Source organism: Centrocercus urophasianus, unplaced genomic scaffold, assembly GCF_019232065.1.
Source record: "Centrocercus urophasianus isolate 14NV4802_14NV808 unplaced genomic scaffold, USGS_Curo_1.0 seq_11, whole genome shotgun sequence".
Taxonomy (NCBI): domain Eukaryota; kingdom Metazoa; phylum Chordata; class Aves; order Galliformes; family Phasianidae; genus Centrocercus; species Centrocercus urophasianus.
In genome coordinates this window covers 4,148,557-4,169,050 of record NW_024884253.1, presented here as the reverse complement: position 1 = coordinate 4,169,050, position 20,494 = coordinate 4,148,557, and the positions used below count along the sequence as shown (strand labels likewise).

At 40.8% G+C, this 20,494-nt stretch overlaps 1 protein-coding gene across 1 annotated transcript in view; it reads right to left on the bottom strand.

The window, feature by feature from the left end:
• The window catches only part of COL22A1 (collagen type XXII alpha 1 chain), a 211,400-nt gene that overhangs the window by 107,894 nt on the left and 83,012 nt on the right, over positions 1-20,494 (bottom strand). Inside the window, exons 11-12 of the mRNA XM_042808661.1 lie at positions 17,204-17,257; positions 16,428-16,463 (exon numbers count right to left, since the gene is read on the bottom strand). Coding sequence (XP_042664595.1) covers positions 16,428-16,463; positions 17,204-17,257 — 90 coding nt within the window. The remainder of the gene's footprint in view (positions 1-16,427; positions 16,464-17,203; positions 17,258-20,494) is intronic.

Sequence of the window (20,494 nt, the reverse complement as noted above, 5' to 3'; positions counted from 1 at the left end):
ACACAATTGGTAAATTGCATCCTAAATTAATTGGATCTCAGCAGAGGAGAAAGACCTTTATTTATTATTAAGGAGGAGCTGAGGAGCTACGAGAGGTGGTTTAGTAGCTTGTCGCACTGATAGGAATGGGAGGGTGGTTGGACTAGATGATCTTGCAGGTCGTTTCCAACCTTGTGATTCTGTGATTCTATTAGCTGAAATAGCATGATTTTTCCCATTTGATTTTTCACACATCCCAAGAAGCTGCCTGCAGAGATGTGAAGCCAAGAGTCTTCACAGCCAAGGGTGTGCAAGGGCATCTGCAGGGTGGAACTGCAGACTCTCTCCGTCTTGGTGACCATGCCTGCAGAGGCAGCTGGTCAGCCCACAGACCAGATCGAGGGTCAGCAAGAGGGGGAGAGGGCTTTCAAGGCTGCATTAGGCTCAAAGAGTATGTGATCCAGCAAAGCCTAGCACTCCAAGGAGCTCTATTAATAAACTAATTTCCTCCACCCGTATATATTGCCACAGCCTCTCCCCTGCTGTATAAATTGAAGTGCTGTGAGGCACACACCAAGAAGCCCATTTCAGAACTAACCCTTCACTAGAAATAAAGCTGGAATGTTTAATCAGCTTGCACTGCCGATCTTCAGGTATCCACTGGCCTTACTAGGAAACTATTCAGAAACAACCTAGACTGTGGAGACAAATTTATCATCCACAGGGGAATTACCACTAAACCCCACCACCTGAGAGAGTGGAAAGGCCTCCTGCTTCTGCTACTTCAGTTGAAAAGCATTGACATTGCTTTGCTCTCATATGGTGCCAAAGGAACTGTGACAGAAGGGATGGAAAGCTACAGACAGCTTGTACCCTTAGCTTGCAACCAGCTGCTGAAACTCCCACTGAGGCTGTAGCTAACTGGAGCAGAGTTCTGATGCCAGGGCAATTTACTTCACTAAGCTACTTATCCTATTTTTATTTTTTAACTAGCCAATCTCCTGAATGGTATCACAGAAAAACCACGTGTTCTTTTCAATAGTCCACAGGAATTCTTTAATTAGGTAAGATCCCAACTATCATGCTCACCATACCGTCGAGACCTTGGGAAGTAATGGTGTACCCAAAAGGTGTCAGTGCCCTCTCTCTCTATTACAGTAGAGGTCAATTAGGTTAGCAAAAGAGCCAGAGGATCTGTCCTGGAAACCATTTAGTAAGGCCCAATAAAGTTGCAATTAGAGAATTACAACACTGGCCAAGAAGAAATCACAAGGGCCTGGAATGATTTTGTTCAAGAGTAGTTCATGCTGAGGAGGTTACAACTCCAGCAATTAGGCTCAAAAGGAAAGCAGGAGATTTTCCTGAGTACTTTTGTCCTTTTCAGACTCCTGAGCATGCTGTCCTTTTCTCACTGAAAATCCAGCCACGTATGTTTGGTTTCATCCTCTTTGTTGCACAGCCAGCAGCCTTTAATCAAACCTTCCCACAAATGTTAACAAGAGAATAAATCCGTTCATTAGCTCAGAGTTGGTAAAATACTTGTCAAAAGGGTCTATACCTGGCAAACTGCCACCTGATCCAATGTGACCAGAGGAATTTTCATGTAGTATAGCCCTGGAGTGCTATCAGCTATACAGAAGCAGATAATGCTGAGTAAGAGAGGGCTGGTAGGTTCTGCAATTACTGATGGTATACACTGGCACAGACTATGAGCATAGAGAGTTTATATGTCAAATTTGTAGAGACTTAACATGTCTCCACAAATGCCACTTCATGTTTTTCTTCAAAATTCATTCTGTGATTATTTACTTGAATTACAGCAATGGCTCATTTGCTTCCTTAGTCACTCTGCTGTGGACGCTGTATGAATAAATATTAAATGACAGTGACTACACTTGAAAGCTTAGTTCAAAACTGCAAGGGATGAGTAAATATAACAAAGAAATAGCAGAGACAAAGGGCACAGGCTAGTAAAATAGCTGCCAAGCAAACATGGATGCAAGTGCACTGGGCTGAAGGATCTAGGCATCATGCTGTGAGAAACGGGTCAGCTTCAGCAGCTGGCATTAAGCCCTGGGGAAGAAAAGCTCATTGCATTTCTTGCACAAAGGCCAAATGTAGTTGTGCACACTGAGAATGATAACAATAATAGATGTATTCACAAGTTGGCTGTGCTCCCAGCTTCAACACAATGAGATTCTTCTGCTAGTGACATGTAAACTATATGTAATTGTTTATCCCATGTATTTCTACTGCTACCTCTCTACTTCATGGATGTCTGAATTTCAATTTCTTGCCCTTTCTGAAGAAACATTTGGACTAGACTGGAAAGTCAGAAGTACCACCCCTTCAAGGAATTGGGAAGGAGAGACTACTACTAAGAAGAGGAACAGGGTGGAGCTTCTAAAGCAACTTATCTTTGGCTTAGCCAACACCTGGTTTTAGTGAAGTAACTTTGTGCTTTAAGTGGAGCAACCTATTGTTTATTTCATCAACAGTTTTGTGGAAAAAAGCTTGAGTGTGCATGTAGTTGTACCTGTAGGTGTATTAAAAAATACAGCAGTTTGGTTTAGGAATTTCCAAAAATACTGAACACTACAAACTCTGAGGATGCAGAACTAGATGAATAACTGAAAACTCTTTCATGAAGGAATCAATAGAAATTCTGCGAGCAAATTGTGAATATTTTCTGAGCTATATCCACTGGGCAAAAGGAAATGTCACATCATGAGGGAATCCAGAACCCAGGCAACTTTCAGCTGCTGCAGTGCATTAGAGAGACTACAAATAAGAATATATCCATCAACTTCGGTTTAGTACATCTACTGAAAATATATAGGTGAGCTGTGGATGCATAAACACGCACTGACAGTTTTTTTTGTTAGCTTGTCTGCAATAGCAGAGTTATCTCATTTCTAGATTTGAGTGAGGATGTCTTCCTGGTATACCACTGCCATATGTCATGCCAGCTGTAGGTTAGGGTGTCCTTCTGTGGTCATAAAGGTCTTAAGGTCTTTTTTTTTTAATTCTTTTTATCTTCTTAAAACTTTCATTCCATGCTCACCATATGCCCACATAGCTTTATTTGTTTTGTTTTACCCAAAGTTTTACCTCTCAGGTTATTTTCATACAACTATAAATTCATTAAGGTTGGAAAAGACCACCTAGATTATCTAGCCCAACCTTCAACCAATAACTACCATACCCACTAAAACATGTCCCTCAGTACCACATGCCACGGTAAAAGAAGAACCAAGGAGAATTTTCATCCTATACTTGATGCAGCAGGGAAAGTGGCCACTGAGGATAAGGAGAAGGCTGAGATCCTCAACTCCTTCTTTACACCTGCCTTTAATAGCCAGACCAGTTATCCTCTGGGCTTTTTATGCCCCGATCTGGAAGTCTGGGATGCTACTCAAAATATACCCCCAGCAATTCAGATGGAGACAGTCAGAGAGCTCCTCCTCCATCAGGACTGTCACAAGTCCATGGGACCAGATGGGCTGCACCCTCAGGTGCTAAGGGAGCTGCTAGGGATGATTGCTGAGCCGTTCTCAGACATCTATCAGCACTCCTGGTCAACTGGGGAGGTCCCAGAGGATTGGAGGCTTGCTGATGTGACTCGCATCTTCAACAAGGGCCATGAGGAGGATTCAGGAAACTACAGGCCTGTCAGACTGATCTTGGTACTGGGAAAAGTCACGGAGCAAATCATCTTGGGTGAGATCACATGGCCTGTGTGTGGTGTCCAGGGGATCAGGGACTATCCAGCCTACACGCATGAAAGGCAAGTCATGCTTGACCAACCTCATCTCCTTGTATGATTGGGTGACCAGATTGGTAGACGAGGGAAGGACTGTTGATGTAGTCTTCCCTGACTTCAGCAAAGCCTTTGACATGGTCTCTCACAGTATTCTCCTGCGGAAATCGGCTGCCTGTGGTCTGAACAGGTACACACTTCTTTGGGTAAGGAACTGGCTAGAGGGTGGTGCCCAACGGGTAGAGTTAAGTCGAGCTGGCGACCCATTTCAAGTGGTGTCCCCCAGGGCTCAGTACTGGGGCCCACATTATTTAATATCTTTATTGATGACCTAGATGAGGGCATTGAGTGCAGCCTCAGTGAGTTTGCAGATGACACCAAGCTGGGAGGTGGTGTCAATCTGCCTGAGGATAGGGAGGCCCTTCAGAGGGATTTAGATAATTTGGATCAGTGGGCTGAGGTGAATGGGATGAGGTTCAACAAGGCCAAGTGTCGGGTCCTGCACTTTGGGCACAACAACCCCATGCAATATGATATAGGTCGTTTCCAACCTTGCGATTCTATGATTCTTTGATTCTATGATTCTATGTAGCCTTTTCTTGACTCCACCACCTCCTTGGGAAGTAGCCTCTTCTAGTGCCTCATGATTCATTCGAAGAAGAAATTTTTCCTAATATCCAGCCTAAACATCCTCTGGTGAAACTTAAGGCTATTACCTCCTGTCTTATCACTTTACCTGGGAATAGAGGCTGACACTCACCTCACTACAACCTCCTTTCAGAGAGCTGTAGAGAGCAGTAAGGTCTCTTGAATCTCCTCCAGTCTGAGTAATCCCAGTTCATTCAACCACTCCCCATAAGACTTGTGCTCCACAACACTCACCAGCTTCATTGCCTTTCTCTGAACATGCTTGTAGCAAGAGGCCCAAAACCGAACACAGTACTTGAGGTAAAGCCTCACCAGTGCTGAGTACAAAGGGATATTGAGCTTACTACCCCATATAATTGCTGAACACTATGTATATGGCCTGTGACCAGGTTATATTCACACCCCATGTAGATCCTCAGATGGCCAAATGGAAATAATTATAAAATTACAAAGTAGATAGCCTAATTATCAGATAATATGTTTCCTCAGAGCAGGAACAACTGAAACATAGATTTTGCCATATCCAGCCTCACAGAATATTTTTTATGAAAAGGGACCTAAAATGGAGGCAGAAGCAGTCTGCAGATACTTGAAAACATATGGAGATTGAACAATCCTTTACTACCCGGTCTAGAAAGACATCAAAAGCACACAATGGAATAACCCATCAGTGATGATTTTTAAGCAATCTGCTCAAGTTTAACTGCTTTCCTTTCCTCCACTTGCAGCTCCTTAAGCAGCTGCCAAGTTTACAAATATTTCTTCCAACTTGAGAACAGCTGCAGACTATAATCACATATTTTATTTCAAACTCTGGGTTGTGGCCTTCGTTAATAGAAATGAAAGGAAACTAAATGAGAAAATAATGGGAAAAAAAATCAGTCCAAAAACACATCATTAGATTCTTATTTTCCTGTCAAATTCAAGTAAATCACTGGATATTTCCTTCACCTTACAAAGCAGTGTACAGAAGATATACCGCACTGAGGTCAATTCTATATACCTTCTTTTTTCTCTACCAAACTGGTCTACACCTACCACAAAAGCATCACTTTTCTAATCCCAGAATGAGATGAAATTTTCTAACCCTGTCACAAAACATCAATAGAGGTATCACTGGGTGACCTTCAAAACTCTGCTAAGCAGAACTCCATGAATCAGACACCTAGCATATTGACAGCTCTGCAAACCAGGGGATCTATATCCTAGGTAGGCAACAAAAGCTGAATAAAAACAGAGCAAGAAGGGCAAAATGAGATGGAAACAAAAGCAAGACTGAACTGAGCTCTATTAATGTACCCCTCTCTCCTTTGTTAATTAAATTCACAGTATCTCTGTGAAATGAGAATTTACAGCAATTGTATTATTGTTTCCACTCCAGGAGGGTGATGAGTCAGAGGTGCAACTGAACAGGAGACATATGGAAGGTCACAGGGTCTGGGACAAATAGAAACTGACAGCAGATTTCCTACGTCCTAGGTCAGAGCTCTAATGATAACTTTATTTTTTCTCTCTTCTTGGTCTTTCACCTGTGTTCAATTTGCAACCTGATAATCACAAAGTATAAACCAGAAGACTAAGCAGCTTTCTCCATTGGATGAGAAGAAGAAGGATGCAAGAAATGTTGCAAGCTTACTATGATCTTCAGCTCCAAATTCTTGAGAGCAATTCCAAAAGACAGCATGAGTTGGAAAGAATGAGTTGGGAAGGAACCATTCTCTAGGTTTTTTCTTCAGAAATATTGTCAATTCTGAGTTTGGTGGGGATTTTTTGTTTGTTTGGGATTTCTATTTCCAGTGAAGGTCAGGAGTGATCTTCAGACCAACTGAGATGCAGAACTGTAGTGTATATAAGTCACTGAGCTCCATTTTCAAAAGCTGCTGACCAGACAGGCAGCACAAATGACTGCCATTTTCTAAGGCACAGATGCAGGATTCTGTTAGCTTAATGATGCTAAATTCCTATTAATATCTTGGGAAATTTGACATCAAAACTGACATTATCTTCTCTTCTAAAAGAAATAAGACATCTTATCTGGGAGTTCAGTTCCTTCTAAGAAAGGAAGAAAATCATCCTCCTTGTTCACTGCATTATATTCTGATTTAATAAACAGAAAGGCTACATGGACATGATACACAGAATTCTGTAGGGGTGCCTAATCTATCAGAAAACCCATTATTCAGTGAGCTGATTAAATGATAGTTTTGAATAGATGTCACTTGGTCCCAAAAGGTACTCTACCAAGAGAAATTCAGGAGATCTTGTATTTCAAGGATGTCTGAACCTTTTAATCTTATCATGAACATCATGGACCCTATCATGAGATCAACAATGGGTCTTCTGAGCCTTCATCACATGATCCTAGTCACTGAATGTTATTTTTCCTAGGGTAAGTGCACCTTTTTTCAGGGGTCCCAATAGATACCTTTCTCTAAAGAAACCTGATACTCCACCTTTCATCAAAATAGTTACAACAAAAGATGTGTTGTCAGTGAATTTGACACAATTTCACTCATAAACTTGGTACTGCAGGTAAGGTTCAGCAGAAATTAGTTATTTGGTAACTAGCTATGCCTCAGTGAAGGTCACTGTAGAGCTCATAATAGCCTGATAACCCCCAAAGACTTCAAAGCACCCAATATCCTGTCCTTTAGCTTCATACTACTCACACCTTACTGTGACACTCTGTCATAAACTACGTATGGGATTTCTGAAAGAGGAGGATGGTCAGATATCTTTGGTAGCTCTTGAACTATCAATTTTTTCCTGTATCAAGGCTGCCCAAGTGGAGGATTTACTTGAAGTATACATGTACCTCTGCAACAGAGAGAGGGAGATAATCTACTAAATGTTTTATTTGGAGCTCTTCTGTTTAACAGCTATGTAAGTTGTTCAATCAACTGACAAAAAAAAAAGCTTCACAAGTTAAAAAAAAAAACACAATTGTTTGCAGACCTAGTTTTGACTGAACATACTGAACATGAGGCAGAAGGTAACTGGAATTGATTGGTGCCACAACCCCACTAAAAAGAGGAACTGCCAGGGGAAAAAAATGGATGCAAAGGGTTGGACTACGAGAAGCAAAATCATTATTTTCTGTGAGGTGAATTTCCATGTGGAAAGAAACACAATGCAAAGGCAAGAGACAACTCAGCTGGCTATGCTTGCATCTCTCTTGGTCTTCTACCTATGCACCAGTCCTTGCAAGCAGAAAAAGTTCATCATGGGAAAGCAAGATGTAAGTCCGTGTGCTGATCAAAATGCACATACAGCACAGTCTGATGGCCTCTGGAGTACCTAAGCGTGAAAGTGTTAGCAAAAATGTCTTTGTGTTGTAGAACAACATGTATCAAGATGAGGATTGACTGGCAGATCATTTATATCCTGCCTTAACACAGTGAATGCTATGATCCCCTGCTTGTGAAAGATAGCGAAGGGTTACAAATTTGCTTTATGTAATCAGATCAAGTAGTAAGATTTCATGTCTTTTTCCAGTGGCAATACATGCCCTGAACATTAAAAAATATTTATATATTGGGACTTATGGATGATGTGGGCAGATATTTTGTTTTGCTAGAAAAATATGTTAATTTATTTTGCTCTTCTTCTGGGAAGCCTTGAATGCTTAAGACTTCCACATACCTATCAAACATTCCAGTATCATTTTGTACATCCAAGAAGAGTATATTGGGACAGAGAAGAGGGACTGTAGTACTCCAAACTCCAGTGTCAATCTGCTCCTAAATGTTTAATGCTTTTGCTATTCCATATTCATCACTTACAGTCTACTTTTTCTGAGAAGAATTTTTTCCAGTATTCCACTCAAGACTTTTCTAAGACTGTAGGTAGTGCTAAAGACAAAGGATGAGAGATCCAAAAGGGGCAACTTACAGATGGATTGTATCAAGGACAGCATAAAACAGCTTGACACACAGTTTGGCTGTCGTATCAGCTGCACAGTCAGAGTGCCACAGTGTCCAGCCATGGCCAAGGAAGATCAGCCAGGTTTTGATCGATGGAAGCGGATCACAGCACTGGAAGGAGAAATTTGGGATCTTCAATTCCAGCAGGGGACCAGAGCTTGTGACGCTGGCCCTGCTCTAAACTCAGAGACTCTAAGAGGAAAAGCTTCATGGCTATAATGTACTGAAGGAGTAGTAGTAAAAATGTGAGAGGGGCAGAAAAAACTAACAGCGTTTCCGATAGGTCAAAGCAACCTGTTTTGTGTAATGCTTCAGCCATCTGTAATTCAATAGGCTACAAGATTCATTTGAATCTTCTGGAAGAGCTTTTTCCTTTTGCACCTAGCAGCCAGCTAATCCATACCTACCAACCGCAGTACTGCTCTCAGGACCATCTTTAATTTGAACAAAAGTAATCAATGACAGAATCAAGAGAATAAATTGGTTTTCTCTCTCTTTTTTTTTTCTCTCCCCTTCAACTCTTCTATCAGAAGAAGCACAAAGATGGGAAATTTTCTCATCTTTCTTCCTTTCTACATTGCAAGTGTAGATCTTGGCTGAGAGCTCCAAGAAGCGCTGGAGATTTCACAAAGTTTGCTTGCCAGTAGATGTCATTATATACCAGCAATGCACTGAAAGCCAGAATCTAACAATGAAAAAAATAACTGTTTTCTTAGTTTACGAAAGGAAAAACAAGTTACTAGTACTCTTGCACTGCTGAGAATTAAGCTGTCATGATGCACAATTAGTACGTGATCTGGCTTTGAGTTGTTTATTACAATCTGCAGCTGTTATTCTGGGTCACAGAAAACCACAAAACCCTCTAATTACTGTTAAGAAAAAGAACTCCATAAAACCACAGTTATTTAGCTGTGCAGAACATACTTTAAGAGGACTCAAAAATATTCAAGGTGCAGTCTGAAATCGCCTGTACACACAAGAGGATTCAGTATGTACTCAGGGCACTAAGGCAGATACTAACTTTAATACACCTTACTCATTAATGGAAAAGTTCAGGAAAGGAATGACACAAACAATTCCAGTGAGCTACATTAAAGCTTTAGGAAGTGGATGTGGTTATATTATACAGATGTGTAAGATTATACAGATATGTAAATACTGAACTGGGAAGTTAACCACTGAGTGACTTTAACCAGATGAAGTCAGTAGCTAAAAATGGACTCTGAGAGAGACGATTCCTAGCAGCAGTAAAGAAACAAAGGTAAAAAATCTGCAGCTATTGCACTTTCAGTTTTCATTACCAAGTCAATCTGAGGTATGCTCACATTATTTTTTTATTTGGCAATAAACTAACAAGGTCTGAGTGCTACAAACCAAATGCTGAGGTGGCAGACCTCGTCTCCAATGAATGCCAATTACTGTGTGACTGGGTTTTTCCTCTGCTTTCCAATTTCAAAGTCAATAGTATCTCTGAACTTTGAGCCATTCTCCCATCTTGTTACTCTCAAGATATGTTGGCTCAAAGAGCACTGCTCGCTGTCCTGGATGCTGGTGCTTCCCAAAGCTCTCAGAGTGTCTTCTCACTCTGCCAGTCCCAGGAGAATTGAATTATATTTAAGAGGTTTGCGATTTGTTAACTATCTGAACATCACAGCAGCCCAAACAAGGCCTATAACTTCTCAGCAGCACCTTCCAAACCCCAAGTTTTCAGTGGTGAAAGGACACACATCAGCTCCTGCAGAGATCATTAGTCTTATTTAGAAGCTCCAGGAATAAAGACCAATTCGACATCCTTTCAGTCATAAACTCCATATTTATGGAGTGTAAGAGCTCAGGGCACATGACCTGCTTCTAGGAGCTCAGCTGGCTATTCCCCTTCCTTTATTTTCAAGCTGTTTTTAAGTTGAGATTCTCACATTTGGTGTTTGCTTGAAATACACTGAAGCAGCCTGACCGTGTCTCTGATCCTGACTTGCAGGCTCAGCTTTCTAGCTTGGACTTCAATCAGTTATATCACTGGGGACCAGTCTGGTCATATGGGCTTTTGACAGTAATTACCAACCAACTCTGCTCCATAGCAGAGATGTCATAGGACATGCCTGTGAGGTCCCTATGCTGCCAGCCATGGTATCTCAGCTCCCCCTCCATTCCTCTTGGTTTGTAACTAGTCCTTGCTGCACCTGGACTCTAATGGACCTAACTCCCAAACACTATTATTGCTCTGCAGGTCTAAAATGCCACTTCCAGCAACTGAGTCACATGCACAGCCCTTCTGGTCCCCAAATACATTCTTTAGATTCATCCAAGCAAAAGCATTCCTTGCCCTCAGACCAACATACCATGCTAGACTCCAGCTACATTTGAAGCGCAAACCTACACTCCTTTTGTTTGAGCCTCAAGTTCTTCTATGCCAGCCAGACTTGATCAATAGCTGCTGCTTTCATGGAATCATAGAATCACTGAAGTTGGAAAAGATAACTAAGTTAATCCAGTCCAACCATCAACCCCTCACCACCATGACCACTAAACCTTTTCCTTCAGTGCCACATCTAACCTTTCCTTGAACATCTCCAGGGATGGTGAATCTGCCACCTCAGCTGGGCAGCCTGTTCCAATACCTCACTACTGTTTCTGAGAAGAAATTTTTCTTAATATCCAATCTGAACCTCCCCTGGTGCAACTTTAGGCCATTGCCTCTTGTCCCAACACTTGTTACCTGGGAGAAGAGGCCAATCCCATCTCACTACAGCCTCCTTTCAGGGAACCACAGAAAGCAGAAATGCTTCTCCTAAGCCTCCTCTTCTTCAGACTCAAGAATTCCTGTTCCCTCAGCTGCTGCCCATAAGACTTGTGCTCCAGGTCCTTCACAGCTTCATCACCCTTCATCACTGAAAACATGCTCCTCTGCCTTATTCTTATAGAGATCAGCCTAAAACTGAATTCTTTCATCACTGAAACCTTCAGGTTTGGATGGTGCTCCTTGAGGTTATAGACCTTGTCTGGGCTGATGTGCTGTTCAGATAACTATCAAGTCCAAATCCTCTTAAACATAGCTCTATTTCACCAGGGCTGGCTGGCTGAAAAGGGACTCAGAGAGCTTTGGAAAGCACCAGCATCCATTCATGATAATTCGTTAGGCCATGCTGATGGCACAGTGCTGAGCTAAAGAAGTGACATGGATTTCAGGTGACACCCTTCCTACATTAGCTTTTCCTAAAGTTTTTCCAGAATCTCTAAAAATGGGAATTTATCCAGTTTGGACGACATGTCAGAGAGGGAGAAGCAAAGATATTCAAAGTCTGGAGAGAAAGTAGTTCTCCAGCTTCATATTACAGGAACAAAGACTTCTTGGGCAAAGTCAGGAAATCTACAAGAGTCAAGTTTTCTGCCTAGGTCTCCTGCAGCATAGTACAGAGCCTTAGCTATCTGCCTGCTTTTCTATGCTTCCTGCAGTAACTATATCTCTAATAAGCAAGCCACTTCAGAGGTATTATACTCATTAGAAATCCTATAATCCTTCCCATGAATTTTTATCAGGGCAAGTAATTACCATTAAAAAAAAAAAAAAAAATGAAAACAACATTGTTAGAAGAATATAGACTTAATTTCTAAAGTTGTTTCTCATTGCTGAATGTGTGATTATTTAGCATGAAGGAGAATAGATAAAGCACAAAGGGAAAACTCAGATACTCCTGGAAATATATTATCAATAGAACTCCCGTAGGGCACAGTAATCCATAATCAACCCTCCATCCAAATCTCCACAGATGAAGATGGGTTCTCCTGGTTATTTTTCTCCTCTACAAAGTGCTAGAGTGGCTTCCTGTGGAAAAAAATAATTAAAACTCACAAGAGCAATCACCTGATTCAACTCTTCCATTAAAACCCCTTTTTTTCTCTTCTTTGCTTTTCCTTCGGGAAAATGTATTAATAACCATCTACTCTATACCTTTCCTCTGCACACCAGGAGCCAGACACTCTTATTCAATAGCTAAAGACAGCGTTAGACAAGCCTTCAGTGGACTGTGGAAAAATCTGTCCCCTCCTGGGCAATGATGCTGTTAGGGATATTCATCAAGAGTTGAACACAAAACCATAAGAATAGATAACCCATATCTCATCTGCAGCAGTGGCCTCACTGGATACTTCACCAGCTTACCATCCTGCTATTGCAGATCACAATTAAAAATGACTTGCAGACATCCTGAAGCAGAGACAATGACTTTGTATAGAATAGATCTTGGCAGATGTCTTTCTTCAATGAATTTGTAAGCATTCTTTTTTTAAACACACAAATTTTATCCCCCAGAGCAGACTGCAAAGAATAGCTCCAGTGCATACTGCATTAAAAACAACTTCATTTGGCTCCTTTTGAACTAGATGATGGTAAGTTTGTTTTCCCTTAGCATTACCAACAGAAATGAAAAAAATATTTCCTAGTGAAGTGCCCATACCACTCAAAGTGGCTTATTTTCACCATCTACCCTACAAACTTACCACTTCCCCATGCACCTTCTCACCTATGGACCCTCCTCAGCACATTTGGCTTTGGGGATATAAGAAAGGGGCTCAGCACTGCTGGACAATATTCTGTGCTGTGCAAGACAAGATGTAAGTTGCTAGCCTCTAAGCTAAACTTGTTACAGAGGTATTAAAAGGACAAAATCTCTTGCGATGTGGATGGCTGTGCCCCAGGAATGCAAGTCTCATACTGGACAGAACCTCTGTTGTCAAATGCGATTTACCTGACTTTGATCAAGAGTCACTGAAACTCCGTCTTGCTTGAATTATCCTTACAAATGCTCTACAGTTGTTCTTTCTGTCCTCACTCTTCTCCTGCACCTATTCCTTTTGGACGAGAGCTCTGCAAGACCAGGCTATCTGATCTAACAAATATCTATTTGAATAACTCCTATGAAATAAAGGCAAAATGTTACCTTCATAGTGACCCATGTTATAGAGATCACGTTATAGATTTGGGTATTTCTCCGTGTGAAAATTAGAACTATCAGAATTAGAATTATTGGTCAGAGAAGCTTGTTTAAAGCAAGTCAATGAAGACACAGCATGAATTCATGAGCAGAAACACAACAGACTACATGTAATCTAAACACTTCAAGGGCTGAAAGATGATGGTGAACAGCAGAAATTTAAGGTCCAACACAGAGCAGGAGCAACACAATCACACTTGAATAGGAAAGCTCGACAAGAGCATGCATTATCACCAGGAGGTTCATTATGTTATTGTCTGTTTTTATATCTGTGTGCAATTCTTTCGTCATCCTCTATCAAGCAGAGTTATTTAGGCCTGGCAGAACATGCTAGGCTGTCACTTGAGACATCACAGCAAATTTCTTGGTTTTCAAAGTCATACTAGGCCTCATGTCAATACGAATTAGGTTTTTAACCACAGCTTCTATTATCTTATGGTTTACCACTAATGATGTGGTTGGCCTGTCATATGTTCTAATACAAGCATCATTCTGGCTTGAACTTAGTGCTGTAACTAGGGAAATAGTCTGGAGAAGCAAGGCCAATATCTCTGCAGTTGTCCTGGAAAAGCTCAGGATTTGCCCTCTAACAAACACCTCAGACTCCACATAATTGCCCTACACATAATACTTGGCAAAAGCACAGTCTGGCAGGTGTTTGACTTTGGCACAGTAGAGAGCAATACTCTAAGGGGATGATTTCAAAATCCTCATCTCAATCCTCTCAAAGGTGAGAACCTTCATCTATCATCACTTAGGATTGTAGCCTTGTCCTTACAAAGGACGTGAATAGCAAAGATTGCTTAGACTGCAACTGTTTGAAGTCCAGTGTCTAATCTGTTTTCCCAGCACTGGCCCATACGCACAAAAAAAAATCAAGGAAACAAATCTGTCACAGCCAGTGAAAAACAAGAATTCATGTTCATGCATCCATTACAGCACAGCAGGAAAATGAAAAAGAGTCACATGAACCCTTTCCTTTCAGGTGTCACATTCTTCTGTCTGGAAAGGGTCTCATTTCCTACACTGCCCTCCTCCTTTTTTCACAAGTATGGATGTCAATTAGCATCGCAGACACTTGCATCCCATCTCTCCACAATTCTTGTTACCTCCCTCTCATGGAGACTTCTTCTGGCACAAAGAAAGAGTCATGGTCTACATCCACTGAATGGAATCCTTTTGCATGGGTGATTCCCCCCAGCCAGCATAAAATCCTAACTGCTTTCTCCTGGAGGCTCAACTTCACACCTGAAGGCTGACCTTGAAGACGATCTTTTACATTCAAGAACAATTATATTCACATAGAATCACAGAATCATTAAGGTTGGAAAAGACCACTAAGCTCATCTAGTCCAACCATCACTCTATAACCACCATGCCCACTAACTATGTCCCTCCCTCTGTGCCATATCCCCAGATCTTCTTTTTATTCAAGCCAGTGAGTCACAGTAGATAGATCTGGGCTCTCCAACAGCAACAGCAGTGACTCTAAACCATTGGGCACACATGCATGGGGCACATACATATTGGCTACCACAGCTGAGCACACACTGCTTGAGCTGGCAGGAGTACCAAATAAACAAAAACTGGCCATTAACTCATGGATCTCTGTGCCCACATCGTCATTCAGGGCAGTCTATTTTGTTTGGCTATCCCAATCAGAATAGTTCTGTATAAGCACATCACGTCTATTGGACCTTCTTATTTTTACCTCCTGCCCTCCAGACATGCAGACCTTTTTTTTTCAGGTATGGGACTAATAGAGATGAAGTAATGTTTTCTACCACTTTTTGCAGAGATCAGAACATAAGAAAACAAGAACTTGCCTCAACTGCAGCACAACTTGCATTGCAAACATCATGTTTCCCATCAGACTGCTGATTCTCACTACCTGCCAAGCACAAGCTGGTTTCCAAAGGCTGAGTTCCGAGTCTCAGAGGCTAAATACTGGCTGTCAGTGGGAGGACTACAGGAAGATGGATGCTGAAATGTGTGCTTTACAACCCCCATGTCTCTAGCCCAGCTCAATAATATTTCCTGCCATGAACAACCCTCATTTAGTTTGTAATTTCACATGACGCATTGCCACTATTAACAATCAATAAATCAGTCACAGAAAGAACAAATGAGAAGATGCAATGGTCATAAATGCCATGTTCATGCTACTGCACCATTCTCCCTTTCAGACCACAAACCAATATTATTTTAAATTCCCTGAGCAATTAGTTAACTATGGAACTTGTGGAAACCAGCTCTATTGACTCAATCCCATTTTCAGCAGGAAGCATGACTTCTTCCTTATTTTATCCATTTGTCTCCTATACCCTCCTGTCGATGTTTTCCCATTCTACAACATAAAATTCCATTTTAGTGATAAAGAAAACATCCATATCTAGGTGTAATATGGAACTGCACGCAGAAACTTGTCCTCTGCAGTCTCATTTCGTTGAGGGAAAAGGGGAATGGGCTAAAATTGTCTGGAAACTCAGATCCTTTTAAAGGTAGTTTAGTACAGTTGTGTATTTTTCCTCATTGTTAATTGCAACTGAACACATTTTTCAAGACAGGTGACCCAGCAATTTGCAGTGGTTTTTCTCTGTATCTGTAATTTGAAACCTCGAAGTCTTATTTCCCTGTCTCAGCTCATATTTGCAGTAGGAAAATACTCTGGCTTTCATCCTACAGGTTACTAATGAAAAAGATCCAATGGAGCAAAAGAGTTACAGCAGTATCCTCACGACCCAAATTTAATCCCATTGAAAATTCAATAAACTTGAACTTATACATTCTGTTTACTTTCCATCCTTCCAGCCAGTTGCTTTACAGCGTTATCTTCCATGAACTCACAGCTGCTTACATAAAGCAAAGATTATGATTTCAATTTAATAGTTTTACATTTCCAGTGCACAAAGGAAAGTCAAAGAACACAAAGGGGAAAAGCAGTGAACAATTGAAAGATTTTCTTTAGAGGGAAGTTTAACCCAGTAAAAAACTTTCCCATAAAGATCCAGATGTATCACATTTACTGCATCTTGTGCACTTCAAATATACTTTCTGAGCTAAGGTAAAGCAACAGCTAGCATCTCTCATTTAACTAGTCCAACGAAGGTTTATATACTACATTACCTTTTCTCCTTTTTCTCCTCTGCCATAGGCTCTGCCCTAGAAATACAAAAAGAGAAGAAAGTACATTTGCTAGCAAGAATGCCAAACTGTGCAATAAATATGTATTTCATCCCTTCTTTGATATCTACATACAACAAATATATACATACACACATATTCATAGGACAGATAACATGGGGAAAGACATTTTTGACAAAATTCCTTGATAATAATTCAACAACAAATTAAAACAGAAAACTCATCACCAATTCTCCTTCAGCACCAGAAAGACATCTTCTCTGATAGTTATGTTGGAGTCTAAAACTATGTTACCAAAATCAAAAATGGCAACAAGCATTAATAGAATGAGTTTTACTTAGGGATAAAGATTTTCTTTTGTAGAAACTCAGCCTGGCATTTGTATTAACTGAAGCTGCAGGAAGCTGGATCTTGGTCAGCTGGACGTATGTTTTTAGGAGTGATTTCCATCTTCTGAGTGCAATTGCCTCTTATTGTCCCCTGCTGGATGTGCAGCTGTGCTAAAACCAAGTACATCCAAGTCAAATACTGATTTAAAGGCTAATACTAAGTTAGTTATCAACTGAAGTCAGGGATGATTCAATTCATTTCCCTCAGATATACCAACAAATGCTAGAAATACCAGCTTCTCCCTGATACAAAGGCCCAGCAAGAAAAACATTCAGAGTACATCAGCATCACCAGCAAAAGTTCACAGTAGAGGAGAGAACAACTACTTGCATTCTATTTCCCTTTCTTGAAATCGTTCTTGTACTTACTGACTCTCCTTTTTCTCCTCTGGGTCCAGGAAGCCCTTGGCTGCCACTTTCTCCCTTGGAAAAGAAGAAAGGTCATTGGTAACACAGAGATAATTCACCTCCTTCCTGACAGGCACAGGAATAACAGATGAGATGTCCTCTTACACCTCCCTGCTGGCCTCACTTGTAAGTTGCACCACATTGGTGCTTGCATTTCGTGGGTAGCTTGTTTGCTTTGGGGTTTTTTTTGGAAGGCAGTGCAATGAAAATTTGGCTGAGATTGTAGACACTTCTGTTTCCACCTCTCTCCAGTGACAAGATTTCACTCCTGCCAAGAAGTCCAGAAGGATGGGGTGGACTTCATTGCATTTATAATGACTTGCATGAATTACATACTTTTTCTTTTTTTTTTTTTTTTTTTCATATGAAAACATTGCTAGAAGTATTCCAGGTGCACTGGCAAGGCACAGAGGTACTTCAAAAGTAATTATTTTCTGGTAAGCCAGGAAGGACTTAGAAAGTTGGTTTTCGTAAGACCAAGAAGGTGCACACCTAAGATGTGGAAAAAAATAAACCTGTGAATATTGTTAAGATTTTAGAGTTATTTTTATACTTCCAATTTTTTTTAAAAAGGCGTTGTTTTGACTCACACCAGATTTTCAAGATCTGCTGGCAGAAAGGTACAACACACACAAGCACACTCACTGCTTCCTCAAATGGAAATGAAAGAAAGGAAACATACAAAAAGCTGGCTAAAGAGATTTTACTTCCCCCTCCTACGAAAAAAAAAAAAAGCCCACCAAAAAAAACCCACAAAGAAACAAGTAGCCATTACTCTTTCTTCAAACAGGGACTGAATAAGCCAGCAGCTATTGCTGGTCTAGTTAAAAAACAAGCAACCAACAACAATGACAAAAACCAACACCAAAACCCAAACCAAAGCAACAACTAAGAAATCTGTCTTAGCCTAGGAAAAGTTTTACAGTTGCCTTCCCTTTCTTACCATTATCAGCCTCTCCACAGATCCCCATTTTGGGACAAGCAGGTTGCTTTGCTTTTGAACACTGACCTAAAAGTACTCCCTGGTGGGACTAACTTCTCAGGTTACTCCCATAAACTGAATGATGAATCAGCTTCTTTCCTGGGTTCTTATATGGCCACAGAGTCCCTTCTAGGGTATTTCTCAGTATTGGTCTTTAAATTGTTGTTTGATAATGCCTAAGCGTCTACAGTCCCCCTAAATACTCCTTGAGTTCAAGTCATTTAGGATTGGATTTCAGCCATGCAAATCACTCCTAATTAGAGATGCTCCATACTAATAATGTCTCTATAGAAAATCGTGACTTCTGACTCAGAGCCCTGACATCACTGTTTCCACCTTCTTGTGATAACTCCTTTCCTTCTTAATTAGTTTACTTTAAATAGAGACATTTAAGTAATTACTGCTTAATCTTTTCTCATGCTGTACTTGCTTGACAGCACATTTTAAACAACTATATTCTTAGGTTTGATCTTTATTTATTTAATTTACTTAGTCTTTCTTGAAGACACAGCTCTTTCATTTATGTCAAACAAGAGCAACACAGCTTTCAAACATAACTCATCTCAGAAATGAGGAGACGAGCTGAATGATCCTAAAACATATTATGGACATTTCAAAGCCATAATACAGAAGCCATTGATTTCTATGTGATCTGGTATACAACATGTTAATACTGGGTTGCTGCAGATAGCATCCACTTTCTACCACTTGTCAGCATTTTAGTCTGGGTACCTCAGTAACACAGTGAGGAAGAGAGAGGCATTAGTTCCTGCACATAGAGCACAGACTGTGACAAGCTGTAGTCTTTAGCTGATCTCTGCAAGAACTGCTATTGATAACATTAATAATTTAATTTTTGCTGGTAAGGAATCATAGAATCGTAGAATTGTAGAATTATTAAGGTTGGAAAAGACCTCTAAGTTCATCAATTCCAACCATCAATCCAACACCACTAAACCATGTCTCTAGGTGCCACATCTATTTATCAGTTTATCCTGAACAGACAGTTCTGTCTTATTCTTTGTCATACTACTTGAGCCATTCCCTTCAACTACCCTCTAGAAGGTTGTCTTTTACCTACTTTAGAAGAGTTTTTCATGTCTAAATATGAATTACAACCATTGAAGGAAGGTGAGCCATACTAGCCATAGAGCTGGCAGCCGTGATCCATCAATGCTGAGAGCTGGCAACCATCCCCAGAGACTAAAGGCATGTCCTGGGGATGAACCAAATCTGTGCTTTGCTAGCAGATAAAGAAGCTAAATAGGCTGTATTCAACCATCAGTTACATTCTCATCCCCAGTTCTCAGAGCTTGTCACACAGTCCTGCCTTGGTAGTATGCAAGTCATGGACCACTAAACTGAAGGAGAAATGACACATAGCTGCAGAGCCACTGAGTCACCCACTTTGGGGGAGTGGGACACCCACTTAGCGGATCTGTTAATGAAAGCCTTCTGATGCAGTGCTTGGACATGCCCGTCAGGTAATCACCTAACATCTCCCACACAGTGCTGTTTTATACAGTACCGACATCTTCACCAGTGCAAAGACCTTTTCAAAGCAGAGAAAGACAACAGGACATTGCTGCAGGGTGGTTTTATCATAATCATAATCGACCTTCTGCAGCCTCCTCATGACAATACTGACTGCCATTCTTCAAAACAGACCCTCATTATTTAAGCTGTCACATATTAAAACAGAAAGTTACCATTTATATTCACATAAGGAAATAATTTCTGCAGTTTCAGGTGTGCACATCAGAGCATTAATGCAACTATGTTCTTTATTGTCATCAGAAACATACCCCAAAACAATTATTCTCATTATTCAAAGCTTCTCTCTGCAGAGAGAAGACAAGCTCACCCATAAAATAACTAACAGAAAGAAACCAACAAAAAACAGTGCTGAGGATATCTGGCCTTCCAAAACCCTCAGATTTTTCCTCTTCCCTCCAACTGGGAATTGTTTCAGGACAGCTGAATACCTTTTCCTGGGTTGCAGTTAGTTTTTTCACCAGTTTCAGAGGGATTGAATTTTCAAAAGTAATTCAGATGGACACAGTTTTGAATACAGATTGTAACCCAAAGGCTTTTTAATCACACAGATGGTGAAAATAGGAATCACCACCATGACCAACTTTCATCTCCAAAGCAATGCGAATCTCTGTTTTCTTCCACTACAACTGCTCCCCTCTCAGTCTGCTGTTTCACATCTCTAACTGGAGCCAAGCAAGAAGGGGAATGTCTGTGTTGAAGGTATACATACACAC